The 16550-nt window shown below is 42.8% G+C and overlaps 1 protein-coding gene across 1 annotated transcript in view; it reads right to left on the reverse strand.

Annotated features, from left to right (window-relative positions):
* Positions 1-5895, reverse strand: part of TRPM7 (transient receptor potential cation channel subfamily M member 7) — a 111484-nt gene extending 105589 nt beyond the window's left edge. Inside the window, exon 1 of the mRNA XM_059372816.1 lies at positions 5812-5895. Within this exon, the coding sequence (XP_059228799.1) occupies positions 5812-5814 (3 nt within the window). The 5' untranslated portion in view covers positions 5815-5895. The remainder of the gene's footprint in view (positions 1-5811) is intronic.
* Positions 5896-16550: the final 10655 nt, after the last annotated feature.

Consider the following 16550-nt stretch of genomic DNA (forward strand, 5'->3'; position numbering starts at 1 on the left):
GGTCAGGTCATGATCTGAGTCGTGGGAACCAGCCCCACATAGGGCTCTGCACTCAGCATGGAGTCTTGAGATTCTCTACCCTTCCCTCTGCTCCTGCCCCCAACTCAAGCATTAGTACTCTTGCTCTCTCTCTCATAAATAAATCTTTAAAAACAAACAAACAAAAACCAGGCACTTAAGGCGGAGTCACTTAAAAAAAAAAAAAAAAGACTGTAAAATTTATCATATACTGAACGGTTTCTCAAAAAAATAAGGGGACGGGCATAGGGTGGCTCAGTCAGTTAAACACTGGACTCTTGACTTCTACTCAGGTTGTAATCTCAGGATCCACGTGGGTTCTGCACAGGGTATGGAGCCTGCTTGAGATTCTCTCTCCCTCTCACCCTGCCCCTCCCCTACTACCTCTAAAAAAATAAAATAAGGGAAAGAGAAACCTAGAATGAAATAACAGATCAATGGCAATAATCATCAATGGCTACTACTAAAACTATTATGTAAACGTCTAATGAAGAACTTTACCACTGAAAGATCAGGCAGCTAACAACAGCAAACCCACTGGTCAATCCTAACATAACAACAACAACAACAACAAAAACAGAAAGCATGTGCTTCTTGTGATGCAATACAAGATACATAGCACAACCTGTGAAGTACTCTTGCCAAAATATCATACTACAATCTGATCAAATCCCCAGATTAACCACAGGAAATAGAGAAGAAACAAGTTACATCACACGATACGGATGCATCCAACAGAATCTAAACTGTGGGAAATTCTATAGAGCAAATGATCTGGATTTTTCTCACTAAATAAATGGTAAGTGACACACACACACACACAAAAAAGGGGGCTGCTACAGAATGAAACACTTATTTATCAACCAGATGCTGTATGGAATTCTTCAGATGCTGATTTAAATAAACAAACCAAAAGAAGAAAAACATGAAACAATCAGGGAAATAGGCCAAATATTTAATAATATTAAAGAATTATTAATTTTTCAAGTGTGCTAATAGTAATGTGGATGTATTACGAATCATATTTAGAGATATACACAATGAAGTATTTACAGATAAAAATGTCTGAGATTTGCTTTTAAGTTATCCATTTGAGAAGGAATGGGGGGAAAAAAGAGAAGGAATGGGGGGAGTAATAGAAGACACAAAATATACATTTCAAACTGTCAAAACTGGTCATGGATGTATGGTGAATCATTCTATTATATTTCTTTATGTATGAAATCTCCTCTATTAGAAGGATAAAGAGAATATCAGAGCACTAGACCAAAAACATGATTGGTGGAACTCTCAAACTTTTGCAACTGCTTAAGCCTCAGTAGACCTTCATTTAAAAATAAAAACCAGGGGGCACCTGGGTGGCTCAGCGGATTAATCCTCTGCCTTCGGCTCAGGTCATACTCTCAGGATCCTGGGATCGAGCCCCCCCACGCTCTCTCTCTGCCTGCCTCTCTGCCTGCTTGTGATCTCTCTCTCTGTGTCAAATCAATAAATAAAATCTAAAAAAAAAAAAAAAAAATCAAAACCAGGGGCACCTGAGGTGGCTTGATTGGTTTGGCTCCAGTCATAATCCCAGGGTCCTGGGACTGAGCCCCTCGCCTTGTATCAGGCTCCCTGCTCCCCAGAGGGCCTGCTTCCCCTCTCCTGCTGCTCCCCGGTTTGTACTCTCCTGCTCTCTGCCAAATTAAAAAAAAATCTTAAAAAAAAATAAAAAATAAAAACAAAAAATGTACATTTTAAGTATTGCCTTTAAGAGTTACATTTGCATATTTTAAGTAATGACTTCAAGTAAAACATGTTTTCATTGTATGTCTGGTTTTTATTACTGACATTTGCCAATACACACACACATACTTTAGAGCACACAAAAGTAACCAAGTAACCAAGTTCTAAATATTCTAAATCCTAAACATCTCAATCTGTTCCTCCTTCCACTACTACTTTGTTTCAAGACCTTGACACTTGGTCAGTCTTGCTATAGCCTTCTCCTTTATGGGTCTCTTTTTCCAATTTAAACACACTCCACTCACCCCCATATTGTTTCCTTAAGTGGATCCCCAACATCTCCAGTATGAAATCCAAACTTTTACGACATTCATTGTCCTCAGAAATATGGTCCTTGGGGCACCTGAGCAGCTCAGTCAATTGAGGGTCCAACTCTTGGTTTTGGCTCAGGTCATGATCTTAGGGTTTTGAGATTGAACCCTGCCTCAGAGTCTGTCTTCAGCAGGGTATTTTGTTTGAGATTCTCTCCCTCTCCCTCTGTCCCCCACCCCTACTCACACATGCTCTCTCTTTAAGATAAATAAATCTTTTCTTTTTAAGATTTTATTTACTTATTTGACAGAGAGAGACACAGTGAGAGAGGGAACACAAGCAGGGGGAGTGAGAGAGGGAGAAGCAGGCTTCCCGCCAACCAGCGAACCAGATGCAGGGATCGTCCTCGAGCCTAAGGCAGAAGCTTAACGAAAGAGCCACCCAGGCTCCCCATACATAAATAAATCTTAAAAAAAGAAAAAGGAATCTGGTCTTTGTCTCTAAAACATTTCCACCAGTACCCAATATCATCCCATACTCCACTCATTTCAAACTGCTTAAAGTACATGTACAGTAGTTCCCAGAATAAACTAGGGATGTTCTTCTCTTCTAAAGCTCTGTTTCCTTGGACTAAAACCACCAACTCAATGCCCCTATTTCCAGGTTAATTCCAATTCCTACCAACTCTGTAAGACTCCCCTTTACCATCAACTTTTGTGCAAACTCACCCAGACTTTCCTTTCTCTCCTTTATTACCCCATATTTTCAAAGTAATCTATGCAATAGTATCATATCACCCTTCTGGCTTTTGCCTATCTGTACTGCCTTTCAAAACTATTAAGTACCTCAGTGTCTGCAATAGAGTAGACGCTAAATTGTTGTTTTATGATGCACGCATCTTCCACTAACAACAACTAGATCTTTTATAAATAACTAGAACATAAGCTGTCTGAAAGCGGAAAACTTGTCTAACACATGGCACGCCAGTGCCTATCACAGTGCTTAGAATATATGAATAACTGGGATGCCTGGGTGGCTCAGTTAGTTAATCATCTGCTTTCAACTCAGGCCATGATCCCAGGGTCCTGGGATTGAGTTTCAGGCTCCTTGCTCTGTGGGGAGCCTACTTCTCCTTTTATCTGCTGCTTCCCATTTGTGCTCTCTCCCTCTTTGACAAATAAATAACATCTTTTAAAAAAGAATATATTAAACACTAAATAACCAATTACCAAATACTAAAAACAAATATTTCTGTAGCCATGGTGGGCAATTTTGTATAAAACTTGATTCCACTCCAGTTTTTAACTTTGTTTTTGGTATCTTGTTTGTTTTGTTTTGTGTTTTTTTGGTTGGCTGGCTGCTTAAATTTTTTTTTTTTTTTAATGCAGGAAAATTTTGTATGCTTTCTTTTAGTGTCAAAGAAAAAACTGATTACCAGAAGCAAATACTTTATTTTTTTGAAGATTTATTCTGATTTGAGGGAGAGAGAAAGATCTAGCGTGCCAAGTGCTCAAGCTGGGGGAAGGACAGAGAGAAGGAGACAAGCAGACTCTCCACTGAGTGGGGAGCCTGACACAGGGTTCGATCCCAGGACCCTGAGCCAAAACCAAGTCAGATGCTTAACCAGCTGAGCCACCCAGGTGGCTCCCAGAATCAAATACTTTAATAGTTTACAATAAGATCTGTAGTGTAGATAGGACACACTTCATTGAACTTTTAGGTCACACTTTGACTAAAATTTGAGGAGGCTCAACAAATTATCATTATTGGACAACCTCAGTTTTCAGTTTTAAGTTTCCACTATGGTTTAATTGGAAATTGTAAAGAAGGGGGGAAAAACTACACAGCAGGAGTCAGGACTCAAGCAATGACCCTCAATTTCAAATTTTACAATGAGAATTTCTCCCTGGAGAATCAACAGGATTGTATGCATGTACAATCAACACTGAGTTAATATTATGTGCCACAGACAGTGCACAACTTATGTATATAAACTTAAGTTGGGGGGAGAGGGGCATCTGCCACCAAAAAAGCCTGGACATAAATGAAAAGACAGCAGAAACAGGAGAAATTCACACCGCATCTTAATTTTTGAAGGTTGGGTTTCAAGGCAGGTATGAAAAAGACATTAAGAGGCTGAATTTAAGGAGAGCATCTGAGGTAAGACTAAGAAATTATAGACTTTCACTAGAAAGTCATTAGAAATAAAGCTATCTGGTTTGAAGATGATGAATCATCTTGATTTCCATTTTCTAAAGTATCTAAAAACGTTTTTCAAAATAGTGAAATGGGTGTGCTCAGATTTATCCTATTTACCATCAAAAAAAAATCTATACACATAACTGAAGAGTCAGTATTAACGGTTTGCTTTTTCCATTAAAAAGGCACTATGGGGGGCGCCTGGGTGGCTCAGTGGGTTAAGCCTCTGCCTTTGTCTCAGGTCATGGTCTCAGGGTCCTGGGATCGAGCCCCACATCGGGCTCTCTGCTCAGCGGGGAGCCTGCTTCCGCCTCTCTCTCTGCCTGCCTCTCTGCCTACTTGTGATCTGTGATCTGTCTGTCAAATAAATAAATAAAATCTTAAAAAAAAAAAAAGGCACTATGGTTCAACTTTTCCCTCCAAAATAGATTCTCTTAACACCCATTTAATTAATTTAAAAATCTGGTGTCAGTAACCCTTTTTTTTAAATTAAGGAAAAAAGTAAAATGACGCTTTTGTTGACTTTACATTACCATAGAAGGTGGAAAATAGTGTAAGGTGCACTACTTATTCAGAGTATAACAATATTCGTGGTTTCACTTTTGTATGGCACTTGAATTAACTTCTGGAGAAAAGTAAACCCTGCCAGACTCCAGCAGAGGGAGAGACGTTTGCATGAAACCTATCAAGTACTGACCAGAAAAGCACTTTGCTCTTCAAGTTCCTGATCTCAATTACTTTCTTTGTAAACTTCCAATCGGATTCCTGGCCTTAACAATAACAACAAAAAGCTCCATCAAAAGCTGCAATGCACCGAATCCATCTCCACTGTATATGGTAGGTTTAAAACCCCTCTCTAGGGCAACGGATGAGAAAGTTCGACATAAATACCAGTAACACGTCGCCTCGGTACCCACAGCAACGTCCCAATAAAAATCCTTAATTCTTGCTAAGGAAAACTGGAAACCAGATCTGCCACCAATATCGTCAAATCCCTCCTCTTTGGCTCCAGACGGAAAACGTACCTGTGGAGTATCCGCTGCGCAAGCAAATACGGCACAGCTCCAATCCCGCGTCCTCTATCCCTTTTGTGTTTCCTCCCAGCCCTCCTTCCCTTTCCAAGCCGAACTTGAGCACAGCATTTGGCTCCCTTATCTGCCAGCAACTGGCGCCAGGAGGAACGCGCTCCCGGGAGATGCGGAGCTTGGAGGCTGAGCGCTGCGTCTGGCGCGCTGCGGCCGCTCGGCTCTAGCAGGTACTCCCTGGCTCGCGCCTCTGCCGCCTCGAGGGGCCCCTCGCTGGAGCCAGGTCCCGGCTCGGGGCATTCCCGCGGCCAGCTGTCGTGCCAGATTTGCTACCTGCTTCCTGCCCCTCACCCCCGAACGAACCGCACTCCCGTCCCGCCAGGGCAAGTCCGGAAGCCTCAAGGCAATTCCGGGCTCCTTCGCCCCAGAAAGCACGGCTCCGGACGCACACTTGCCAGTCAGGTCCAACCCCCTTCCCTGCCAGCCACCCCTCAGGGCCATTCCCCCGCCGGGGCCTGCGTGGGTCCAGTACCATTCTCCTCACGGGGCGGACTCCGGAAGGGCAGCAACTCCACCTCCTCCTCCTCCGCGGCCTGTAGCCATCTATTGGGAAGCGTCTCCGAAGGCGGCAGCAGAGGCCGCCGGACAAGGACAGCCCAGGGAAACCTTCTCAGAACTAACTCAGCTCCGGCGCTAGCAGCAGAAGCTGAGTCTTTCATAATTGTGCGACCAACTCCTCCGGGTGACTGGCCACAGGGACGCGCCCGCGCCCGCCTCCGCCGGCGACGGGCCTGGAGACAGACCACGTGAGGGGCGCGTCGTGTGCGTCGCCGCCCGCGGGCTGGGTCACGTGAAGGGCGCGCGCTCCCTCCCATCCAGGCCGCCTCCCTCCGTGCCGCGCGCACGCGCCGGGCACGGGCGCCTCCGCCTACCGCTCCGGGTTTCCCGTGGAGGGTCGGGTGATTACTCAGGGTCTCCATTGGCTACCTGGGCGGGCCTCGCACCGACATGTGTCCTCCCCCCCACCCCCCCGGGAATGGAACTCGAGGGAGCTATAGTGAAGGCTGAAGTTTCCGGGCCTCTGGGATCCAGCCTGCAGTTCCGGCGTGGTCTCATCTCCGCTAGCCGGGCCTGGCCGCCGTCCGCTACACCAACTGGGCCTGGCCCCTGCCTACGCTGTCCTGCGGCGTTTCCCAGCCTCTTCTCTGCTCGTCCAAAGTGCCACATCATCTTCTCACCCCAGATCACGTTCTTCCTCCAACTTCCTCTGTTTCTGCCAGAAAAAAATTCTCCCACATTTAACTGTGGGCTCCAACCTTTCCTTCCAGAGATGTCCCCCACAAACAACGCATACACCACCTGCCCTAACCAAAAGGCTGCGGATTGTTCCCGGGCCTCATAACAGCCTCTCTGCTTGTTGTTTTCCTTCGCTAAGCCCGGGTTTGACTAACAGCGTTAGGTTACTAACTTGTTTTTCCGCATAAGAGCTTTCTGCTCCCAAGGAAGAAGTTTGTCAGTCTGACCCTCTATTACCTGGTTCTATCGCAGCCCTTTTTTAAACACAACTTTATCGAGGAATAACTGATGTACAAGAACCGTTACATATTTAAATGTGCAATTTCACAAGTGTCGACATGGGTATACACTCCCGAAATCACCATGATCAAGATAGTGAACGTGTTCATCACCCCCCAGTTTCGTCCCTTCCTTCATAATCGCTCCATCCTGTTCCTCCCCATTCCCATCCCTTAGCAGTCACTGATCTGCCTTCTGTCAATATAGATTAGTTTGCATATTTCAGGGATTTATATAATGGAATCATACAGTGTGTACTTTTTGTTGTTGTTCTGGCTTCTTTGGGCGTAATGTTATGACCCACAGTTCAGTGAAATAGGATCTTCTCTCCAACAAAACTAATCTGCGCATTGCTTTACCTGACAAGCTTGGGCCATGCTTATGAACAGTCTTCAAGTATTCTGTATTCCTTCCCCATCTGGCAGGTCCAGCAGGACCGAGGTTAAAACAAAAATGTTCTATTATATGTGTCATTCCTTTCCTACTAGATTATCAACGCCTTGGGGCAGGAATTTTGTCTAATTTACGGGTCCCTTCAATAAAGGTTTATTTTCTAGATCTCAGCTGGGCCTACACATTTCTTGCCTTAAGGGAGTTTGTAGTCTAGAAGGTGGAGACAAATCGGAAGATCAAAATACAATGAGATAAGAGTGCTTTGTTTTCCTGAGTCTTTGTGACTCTGGCCTTTTTTGTACCCACAAGTGCTTCACCCCTTGTTTGGATGATGTAGAAAGGTAGTAAGAATAGCTCCATGGCACTTGATCTCCCAAACTCTTGCTAATAGGAGCATTTAGTTTTTTGTGGGTTTTTTTAAAAGATTTATTTATTTGTGAGAAAGAGCGAGAGCAGGAGCAGGTAGGGACAGGAGACAGAATCTTAAGCAGGCTCCATGCCCAGCCCAGATGCAGGGCTCAATCTCACAACCCCACCAGAGATCATGACCTGAGCTGAAATCCAGAGTCAGACATGTAATTGACTGAGCCACCCAGGTACCCCTTGGAGCATTTAGTTTAGAGTTAGAAATGAGGAATATAATTATTCTTGGGGTGCCTGGGTGGCTCAGTGGTTAAATCCTCTGCCTTCGGCTCAGGTTGTGATCTCAGGGTCCTGGGATGGAGCCCCACATTGTGCTCTCTGTTCAGCAGGGAGCCTGCTTCCTCCTCTGTCTCTCTGCCTGCCTCTCTGCCTACTTGTGATCTTTGTCTGTCAAATAAATAAATAAAATCTTAAAAAAAATGAGGAATATAATTATTTTTTAATTGAACTAATGAAAGTTTTTAATTCACAAGTTATCAGAAGCCCTGAAGTTCACACATGCTGACTTTCCGTGAATTTATTAATTAAAAAATCAATTTGGGGAATGAATTTATTCATTAAAAAAAAAGTACTGAGTTCCTAAGACTATGTTAGAAACAGCCCTCTTTAATGTTCAGGGATGAACAAGATGGATACATTCAGTGTTTCAGAAAATGTTCATTAAATGCTCTCTCTGTCTCCCTTTTTTCCACAGGGGCTCTGTTTCCATTTTGGTCAATGACATCACTATTTCCCACTCTTACTGGATCACATACTCATTCTCCTCCCTATCCTTCCCCTAATTATTTGCAACAATTCAAGAAACATTTACTGCTACAGTTTGTTTAAAGTAGTAAGTGAAGTGTTATATGTGATCTTTTTTAAAAAATGAAAAAGTAGGGGCACCTGGGTGGCTCAGTGGATTAAGCCGCTGCCTTCGGCTCAGGTCATGATCTCAGGGTCCTGGGATCAAGCCCCGCATCAGGCTCTCTGCTCATTGGGGAGCCTGCTTCCCCCTCTGTCTCTGCCTGCCTCTCTGCCTACTTGTGATCTCGCTCTCTGTCAAATAAAATAAATAAAATCTTTAAAAAAAAAAAATGAAAAAGTAGGGCGCCTAAGTGGCTTTATGGGCTAGGCTTCTGCCTTCAGCTGGGTCCCGGGATTGAGCCCCAGGTCATGGTCCCTGCTCAGTAGGAGTGTCTGCTTCCCCTCTGCCCCTCACCCCACTAATGCACTTGCTCTCTCTCTGGCTTTCTCTCAAATAAATAAACAAAATCTTCTAAAAAAAGGGGGGGAGGGTGAGAAAGCATGGCACTGCACCAATTCTTAGATTTTCTTCTTTGTGTATTTAGAATTTACTGTAAGATAATTGTAGAATTACAGGAGGTTTGCAAAGAAATACACAAGGAAGTACAAATAAGCTTCCCCAGTATCTCTTCCCCTTCCACCCCCTCAACATCTCATTTAACCACAGCACAATATCAAAACCAGAAAACTGGGGTGCCTGGGTGGCTCAGTGGGTTAAGCCGCTGCCTTTGTCTCAGGTCATGATCTCGGGGTCCTGGGATTGAGTCCCACATCGGGCTCTCTGCTCAGCAGGGAGCCTGCTTCCTCCTCTCTCTCTCTGCCTGCCTCTCTGCCTACTTGTAATCTCTCTCTGTCAAATAAATAAATAAAATCTTTAAAAAAAAAACAAAAACAGAAAACTGACACTGACACAATCTGCAGAGTTTACTTAAATTTCACTAGTTATATATTCATTCATTTGTGTATATGTTTGTGTGTAGCTCTATACAACTTTGTCAGTGTGTAGCCTGGAGTAACCACGGAAGCAATCAAGATACTTACACTATTACCATGAGATCCCTCATGTTACCCCTTGATAGCCACACCCCTCCCATCCCACACCTAACCTAACACCCTGCAGTCTGTAATTCTAGCTCCATAATTATGTTATTCACAATTGTTATATAAATGGAATCATACAGTGTGCATCCCCCTGTGGTTAGCCTCACTAAGCATAATTCCCTGGAGGTTCATCCAAGTTGTTGCTTACACCAGCAATTTCTTCTTCATTATTGAACAGTCCCCGTGATCTGGATGTACCAAAGTTATAGGATTTCTTTTCCTTCAGTGCCCACGGTTCTTGGTCACCCCGCTTCAAAAAATGAAGGGGTAAACCAGACAGGGTAGTGAGCAGCAAAGCAACATTTATTGCGCAATAGTAAAGTTTATTGAATGCTAGAATATAAAGCTCCCAAAAAGGGAGGAGACCACAGAGGGTTGCCACTGGAGGTTCTAAGTCTAGGGTTTTTATGTGCTCATTACAGGACTGTCTTTTGTTGTTTTATTTTATTATTATTTTTTAAAGATTTTATTTATTTATTTGACAGAGAGAAATCACAAGTAGACGGAGAGGCAGGCAGAGAGAGAGAGGGAAGCAGGCTCCCTGCTGAGCAGAGAGCCCGATGCGGGACTCGATCCCAGGACCCCGAGATCATGACCTGAGCCGAAGGCAGCGGCTTAATCCACTGAGACAGTCAGGGGCCCCTGTTGTTTTATTTTTTAAAGATTTTGTTTATTTATTTGACAGAGAGAGATCAATCACAAGTAGGCACAGAGGCAGGAAGGTGGGGGGGTGGGGAGCAGGCTCCCTGCTAAGCAGAGAGCCCGATTCAGGGCTGGATCCCAGGACCCTGCATCCTGATGTGAGCCGAAGGCAGAGGCTTAACCCACTGAGCCACCCAGGTGCCCCTACAGGGATGTTTTAATGTGATTAACCCTCCCTGTGCCTGTCATCCAATCAGGTTTTTGTCATCTATCTACCATGTGGGAAAGAGGGGAGGGCTCCTCCCAGGGTGCTGAAAAATCCTCTTAAGGGTGGTTTCCTCTTAGGGCAGTGCCCCCCTTGTCCCTGCCTGCCTTTCTTCCAACTATCCTTCATCACCACAATTTGTCCACTCGTCTTTTGAAGGGCATGTGGACAGTCTGGACCACTACAAACAAAAGTTGCTCTGAACCTTCGTGTATAAGTTCCTCCATAAAAATAACTCTTCAGGGCGGCTGGGTGGCTCAGTTGGTTGGGTGACTGCCTTTGGCTCAGGTTGTAATCTTGGAGTCCTGGGATTGAGTCCCGCATCGGGCTCCCTACTGGGCAAGGAGGCTGTGGCTTCTGCCGACCTCTCTCTTCTCATGCTCTCTTTCTCTCTCATTCTCTCTTTCTCTCTCAAATAAATAAATAAAACCTTTAAAAAAATAACTCTTCATTTCTCTGAGATAAATGCAATTGTTAGACCCTTCAGGAGTCCACTTTTAGTTTTAGAGGAATGGGTTATATTTTGAAGATAGAGCCAAAGGATTACCTGACAGGATGTGGGCATGAGAGAAAAGAGGAGTCAGGGGTGTTTGAAATGAACTAATGTATGTCGAACAGTGCTAGAACATAGTAAGGGCTCAGTAAATGTCAGCTACACACATGACTGCAAACAACGCAAACTATGAAGAAATGAGGAAATCCATGAGGCACTGTAAGCTACAAATGTTGCCTTAGAAGACAGTAGGAATCACTCTCAGGACGTTTAGTGCGTGGAAACCCTTTTGATTATTTGCATAAAACTGAAAAAGAAGAGTTCCACTTCCTCCTAGGAGGTAGAAACCCACAAGAGAATGTCACTCCCATTCTAACAAGAAAAAAAGCCAGACAACCGGCAAAACTATAATTTTCAAAACTCATCAGAGAACTGAGGTCATGGTAGGCAACCAAGAGAACTGAATTCCAAGGAATGACAGGCATCTTCTAGGAAAGACAGGAAAAAGACTTTAAAAAATATATATTTATTTATAGGGGTGGGGAGAGGGAGTATGAGAGGAGGGAGAGACAGAGGGAGAAACAGACTCCCTGCTGAGCAGGGAGAAATGTTTTTGCCTTGGGAGAGTGTGTGGGGGCTGTAGGGAGTTCGCCACCCCCTCCACCCACCCTTGCCCCAGCTCTTTCCCTGGAAGAAAACTAGAGGCAGCCACTCTGGGATTTTCAGCTCTCAGTCGAGTGTGGCATTCTCAACATCAAAGGGGGTGATATCCCTTACTTTAAGGAAGTGAAAATTGATTCTTGGGGGTGTGTGTGCGTGTGCGTGTGTGAAAAACACCACTCTATTTATATACAAAGCACAGATATACATATAGTACACAAATAAAATTACAATTTCATGAGGGGAGGTACAATTAGGAAAAAATATCTGAAAAGACTGCATAGTGGAGTGATAATGAAAAAAAGAGAAACATTGATCTAGTGGAACAGAGTTAGCTACAAGCCGACCTCATAATGAAGATAAATGTTATCACTGCTGTGTTAGCCAACCTCCAATAGGGCCCTTCACGTTCCTCTCTTTCTGGTATTCTCCCCCTTGTGTGATCTCCCACATTGAATAGGGCTGACCTGTCTAACCAGTGGGATATTGTGAACATGACAATGTGTCAGACTTCTAAGGCTTGGTCATGAAAGACGCTTTGGTCCCCACCTTGCTCTTTTAGAATACTCTGGGGGAAGTCAGGTGCCATGCCAGGAGGACACTTAGGCTGTTTATAAAGATGTACAAGTGGCGGGCGCCTGGGTGGCTCAGAGGGTTAAGCCGCTGCCTTTGGCTCAGGTCATGATCTCAGGGTCCTGGGATCGAGTCCCGCATTGGGCTCTCTGCTCAGCGGGGAGCCTGCTTCCTCCTCTCTCTCTGCCTGCCTCTCTGCCTACTTGTGATCTCTCTCTGTCAAATAAATAATCTTTAAAAAAAAAAAAAAAGATGTACAAGTGGCAAGGAGATGAAACCTGCCAACAGCCAGCACCAATTTGCCACCCGTATGGGTAAGCCCTCCTAAAAGTGTGTCCTTCAACCCCAGATGTCAGATGACTGCAGCCCCAACTGACATCTTGTAACCTCACAAAACACCCAGAGACAGAGTCACTGCTAAGCTACTCCCAAGCTCCTGACTCTTGGGAACTATGAGTAGTGGTGTGTTTATTGTTCCTTCAAGTAATCAGTTATGCAGCAATATCTAACTGATTAAAATGTAGCCTAAATAAGGCACTACGCAGTGGTAGGATCTAACCACCAGTTGGGGGGAATATCTGAAAAGCTTGAGGGCACCAGAATAAGAATTGAATATTGTGGGAAGAATTGGAAAGGTATATATAGAAGTTCAGTAATGTGTTCTCTTGATCTAGAACACATTACTGAACTTCTATATATACCTTTCCAATTCTTCCCGACATAATCACGTCATATCAACTCTCTTAAAATGATAAGGTGCTGGGATTCCAGTAATAAAGCTAAACTGTCTCGTTCTCAGAATTCCTTTAGTGAGAATGATCCTTAGCTCTTTTCTGTACTTTCAACCCTTCAAGGGCTCTTAATGCTCTCATTAACAGGTCCAGCTACTTTAGTATTTAATCTCATCTTATTTTTCCAGTTTTATCTCTAGTTACTTCTAGCCTACTTCCTGTCCTCTCCAAATGGCCATTATCAGGCCTCAACTTGTAAATTCCTTCTTTCAAGAATTCTTTATTTCCTCCACAGAGAACACCCAGTCTGGTTTAGGTGCTCCCTCCGTATGCTCCCACTATATACTGTATATCCCCATCACAGCATTTCTCTCCCTGTACTCTAATTACCAGCTTACTTACTTACAATCCCCTCATTTCCTGCCACTAAACATTCGAGGATCCTAACCTTACCCATTTTTTCACCAGTATCCCACCTCAATGACACTTACGTAGGAATCATTCAATATTTGTTGAAGAAAAAAAAAAAAAAAACCTCTCTGCGATGCCAGATTCTAAAGATGTAACTCCAACCTTTGATTCAGGCATGCAGAGTTTTGTCACATTAAGACAAAGTGCTGTTCCTACACAGTAAAGGGTTACGAGAAGTGGAGCAGAATATGGAAATCAGTGTTCTCATAGTCTACTGCTTAATTAATCAGTCATCCATTTACTCCTCACATTTGTTGAACATCTCCTGTGGAGCACACAGTGTGAGCTAGGTCACTTCCCTACATGGCTCAGTCCTTGTGCTACTGTTTGTACTTCTTTCTTTAAAGGTTTTGTTCTAAACCTGATTGACTACATTGGCCTTAGGTTCTAAGTGTCCAGTTCTCCAGTGCACATGGTATGTAGAACAACTATGAGATAGCCTCTATGAAGGTGGAAATAAGAAAGACAAAAAGAAGATGAAAGTAAGAGAAATATGAAATAAAATTACTCTTATGAAATCAATTTCTTAAACATCAATTCCCTTAATATTATCCATATCCCTTGGAATGTCCTCATTTATCACCATGGGCATGTAGCTATATCTCAGTGTGAGGACCACTAATTCCGATTACCCCTATGATGGTTAAATTTAGGGACCAACTTAACATGGACATGGAGATTGAACATGATTTCTGGAGTGTCTGTGAAGGTGTTTCTGCATGAGGTTCGCACTTGAGTTGGGTTACTGAATAAAGCAGATTGTTCTCCAATCTACTGAGGACCCAAATAGAACAAAAAGACAGAGAAAGAGGGAATTTGTTCTTTGCCTGCTGGATGAGCTGGGACACCAGTCTTCCCGTGTTCTTGACTGCAAGTACACCATCAGGCCTCTGGTTCTAAGAACTATACCACTGGCTTTCCTGTCCTGCAAACAGCAAATAGAGGGATTTCTCAAACCTTATAATTGCATGAGCCAAATATATATATATATATATATATATATATATGTTATGCAGAATCATTCTCTGCAGAATCCCGACTAATAGGATCTGTCTTCCATCTTAATGCTTCAATCTAGTGATATAAACACAATTTTGTTGTAGATAATTACAACAGTGTGGGCAACAAAAGATTTTCAAGGGAAAAAAATTTTTATCCTGATAAAAGTGTATGAGAAATGAATAATTGAAATTTGAAATTAAAACACAGTACCATTTACATTAGTACCCCAAAAATGAAACACTTAGGTGTAAATCTAACAAAATATATACAAGGAAAACTACAAAACTCTGAGGAAAAAAATCAAAGAAACTCTAAGTAAATGGAAAGATGTTCTGTCTACATGAATAGGAAGGAATCAATATTGTCTAGATATCAGTTCTTCTCAACTTGAACTATAAATTCAAGACAGTTTCATTCAAAAACTCAGCAAGTGATTTTGTGGATACCAACAAACTGATTCTAAAGTTTGTATAGAGAGGCAAAATACTGATAATCACCAACACAATATTAAAGGAGAAGAACAAAGTTGAGGGCTGACCTAATACTACTCCAGTTTGGGGCACTTGGGTGGCTCAGTGGGTTAGGCCTCTGCCTTCAGCTCAGGTCATGATCTCAGGGTCCTGGGATGGAGAGAGGAGGAAGCAAGCTCCCTGCATTGGACTTTCTGCTCAGTGGGGAGCCTGCTTCCTCCTCTCTTTCTGCCTGCCTCTCTGCCTACTTGTGATCTCTGTCAAATAAATAAATAAAATCTTAAAAAAAAAAAAATACTAACCCCATTCAAGACTTAACTACATAGCTATAGTAATAAAGAAAATTTTTTCTTCGTTTTTATGATTTAAATTTTTTAACAAATATATATATACAACACTTGGTGTTGCATTTGCCTTTAGAAACTTTTAGAAGCACATTTGATTGATATAAACTCAAATAGCTGCAATAGGGAAATATGCAAAACAACCATTTTAAATATTAGTAGATTTTTTGAGGTCTTAGGGTATTTAATAATAAAGAGGCTTAATTTTAACCTAGAAAAAATATTTTTAGAATATTCTGAGTTTACTGTAAGTCGTATTATATGTGAAGTGAGCAGGGGTGCCTGGGTGGCTCAGTTAGATAAGCATCTGACTCCTGATTTCAGCTCCGGTCACGTTCTCAGGACCGGGGGATAAAGCCCTGCCTAAGATTCCCTGTTAGCAGGTAGCCTACTTCTCTCCCTCTCTCTTTGCCCCTCCCCCTTAAAAATGAAATATTTTCATAAGATGAATTTTTTATTTTATCTTATATAATTTTTCAAATATTTCAAATACTGAAAATAAATATTTTACTTTATTTTTTAATTTTTTAAAAGATTTTATTTGTTTATTTGACAGAGATCACAAGTAGGCAGAGAAAGAGGAGGAAGCAGGCTCCCTGCCAAGCAGAGAGCCCGATTTGGGGCTCGATTCTAGGACCCTGGGATCATGACCTGGGCTGAAGGCAGAGGCTTTAACCCACTGAGCCACCCAGGCGCCCCAAATATTTTACTTTAGAGTAAAATCTTAAAAAAATGAAGCACCTAAAAGTACCATTCAAGTGACATCAGTCAAGTTTTATGACTTCCCACAATTCTTTAATACGTGTTTCACAAACCTTGACATCCACACAAATACAGAGGTTTATTATATTCAGATGAGTAAAGCACGTTTACAGTTAAACAATTGGAAAGCATCGGTGTCCTTACCTCCCTACGTGAATAACTAGCTAGCGTTAGTTGAATGGTTTCTACTTGCCTAGTGTTGTTCTACTCACTTAACATGTATTAAGTCCTCTCAACTCTATCAGCTAAGTACTATTATTATTATGGTTTTTTTTACCATTTTTAAAAAAGATTTTATTTATTTATTTGACAGACAGAGATCACAGTAGGCAGGGAGAGAGAAGGAAGCAGGCTCCCCGCTGAGCAGAGAGCCCGATGTGGGACTCAATCCCAGGACCCTGAGATCATGACCTGAGCCGAAGGCAGAGGCTTTAACCCACTGAGCCACCCAGGTGCCATTATTACCATTCTTCCTGTACAGAGGACAAAACTGACACATGGGGCACAGTCAGGGTTACAACCAAGACAGCCTAATTCCAGATTCTAATTCCCTTAACCCTTATTCTGTATTGCCCCTTAT

This window comes from Mustela nigripes, chromosome 13, assembly GCF_022355385.1.
Source record: "Mustela nigripes isolate SB6536 chromosome 13, MUSNIG.SB6536, whole genome shotgun sequence".
Lineage (NCBI taxonomy): Eukaryota > Metazoa > Chordata > Mammalia > Carnivora > Mustelidae > Mustela > Mustela nigripes.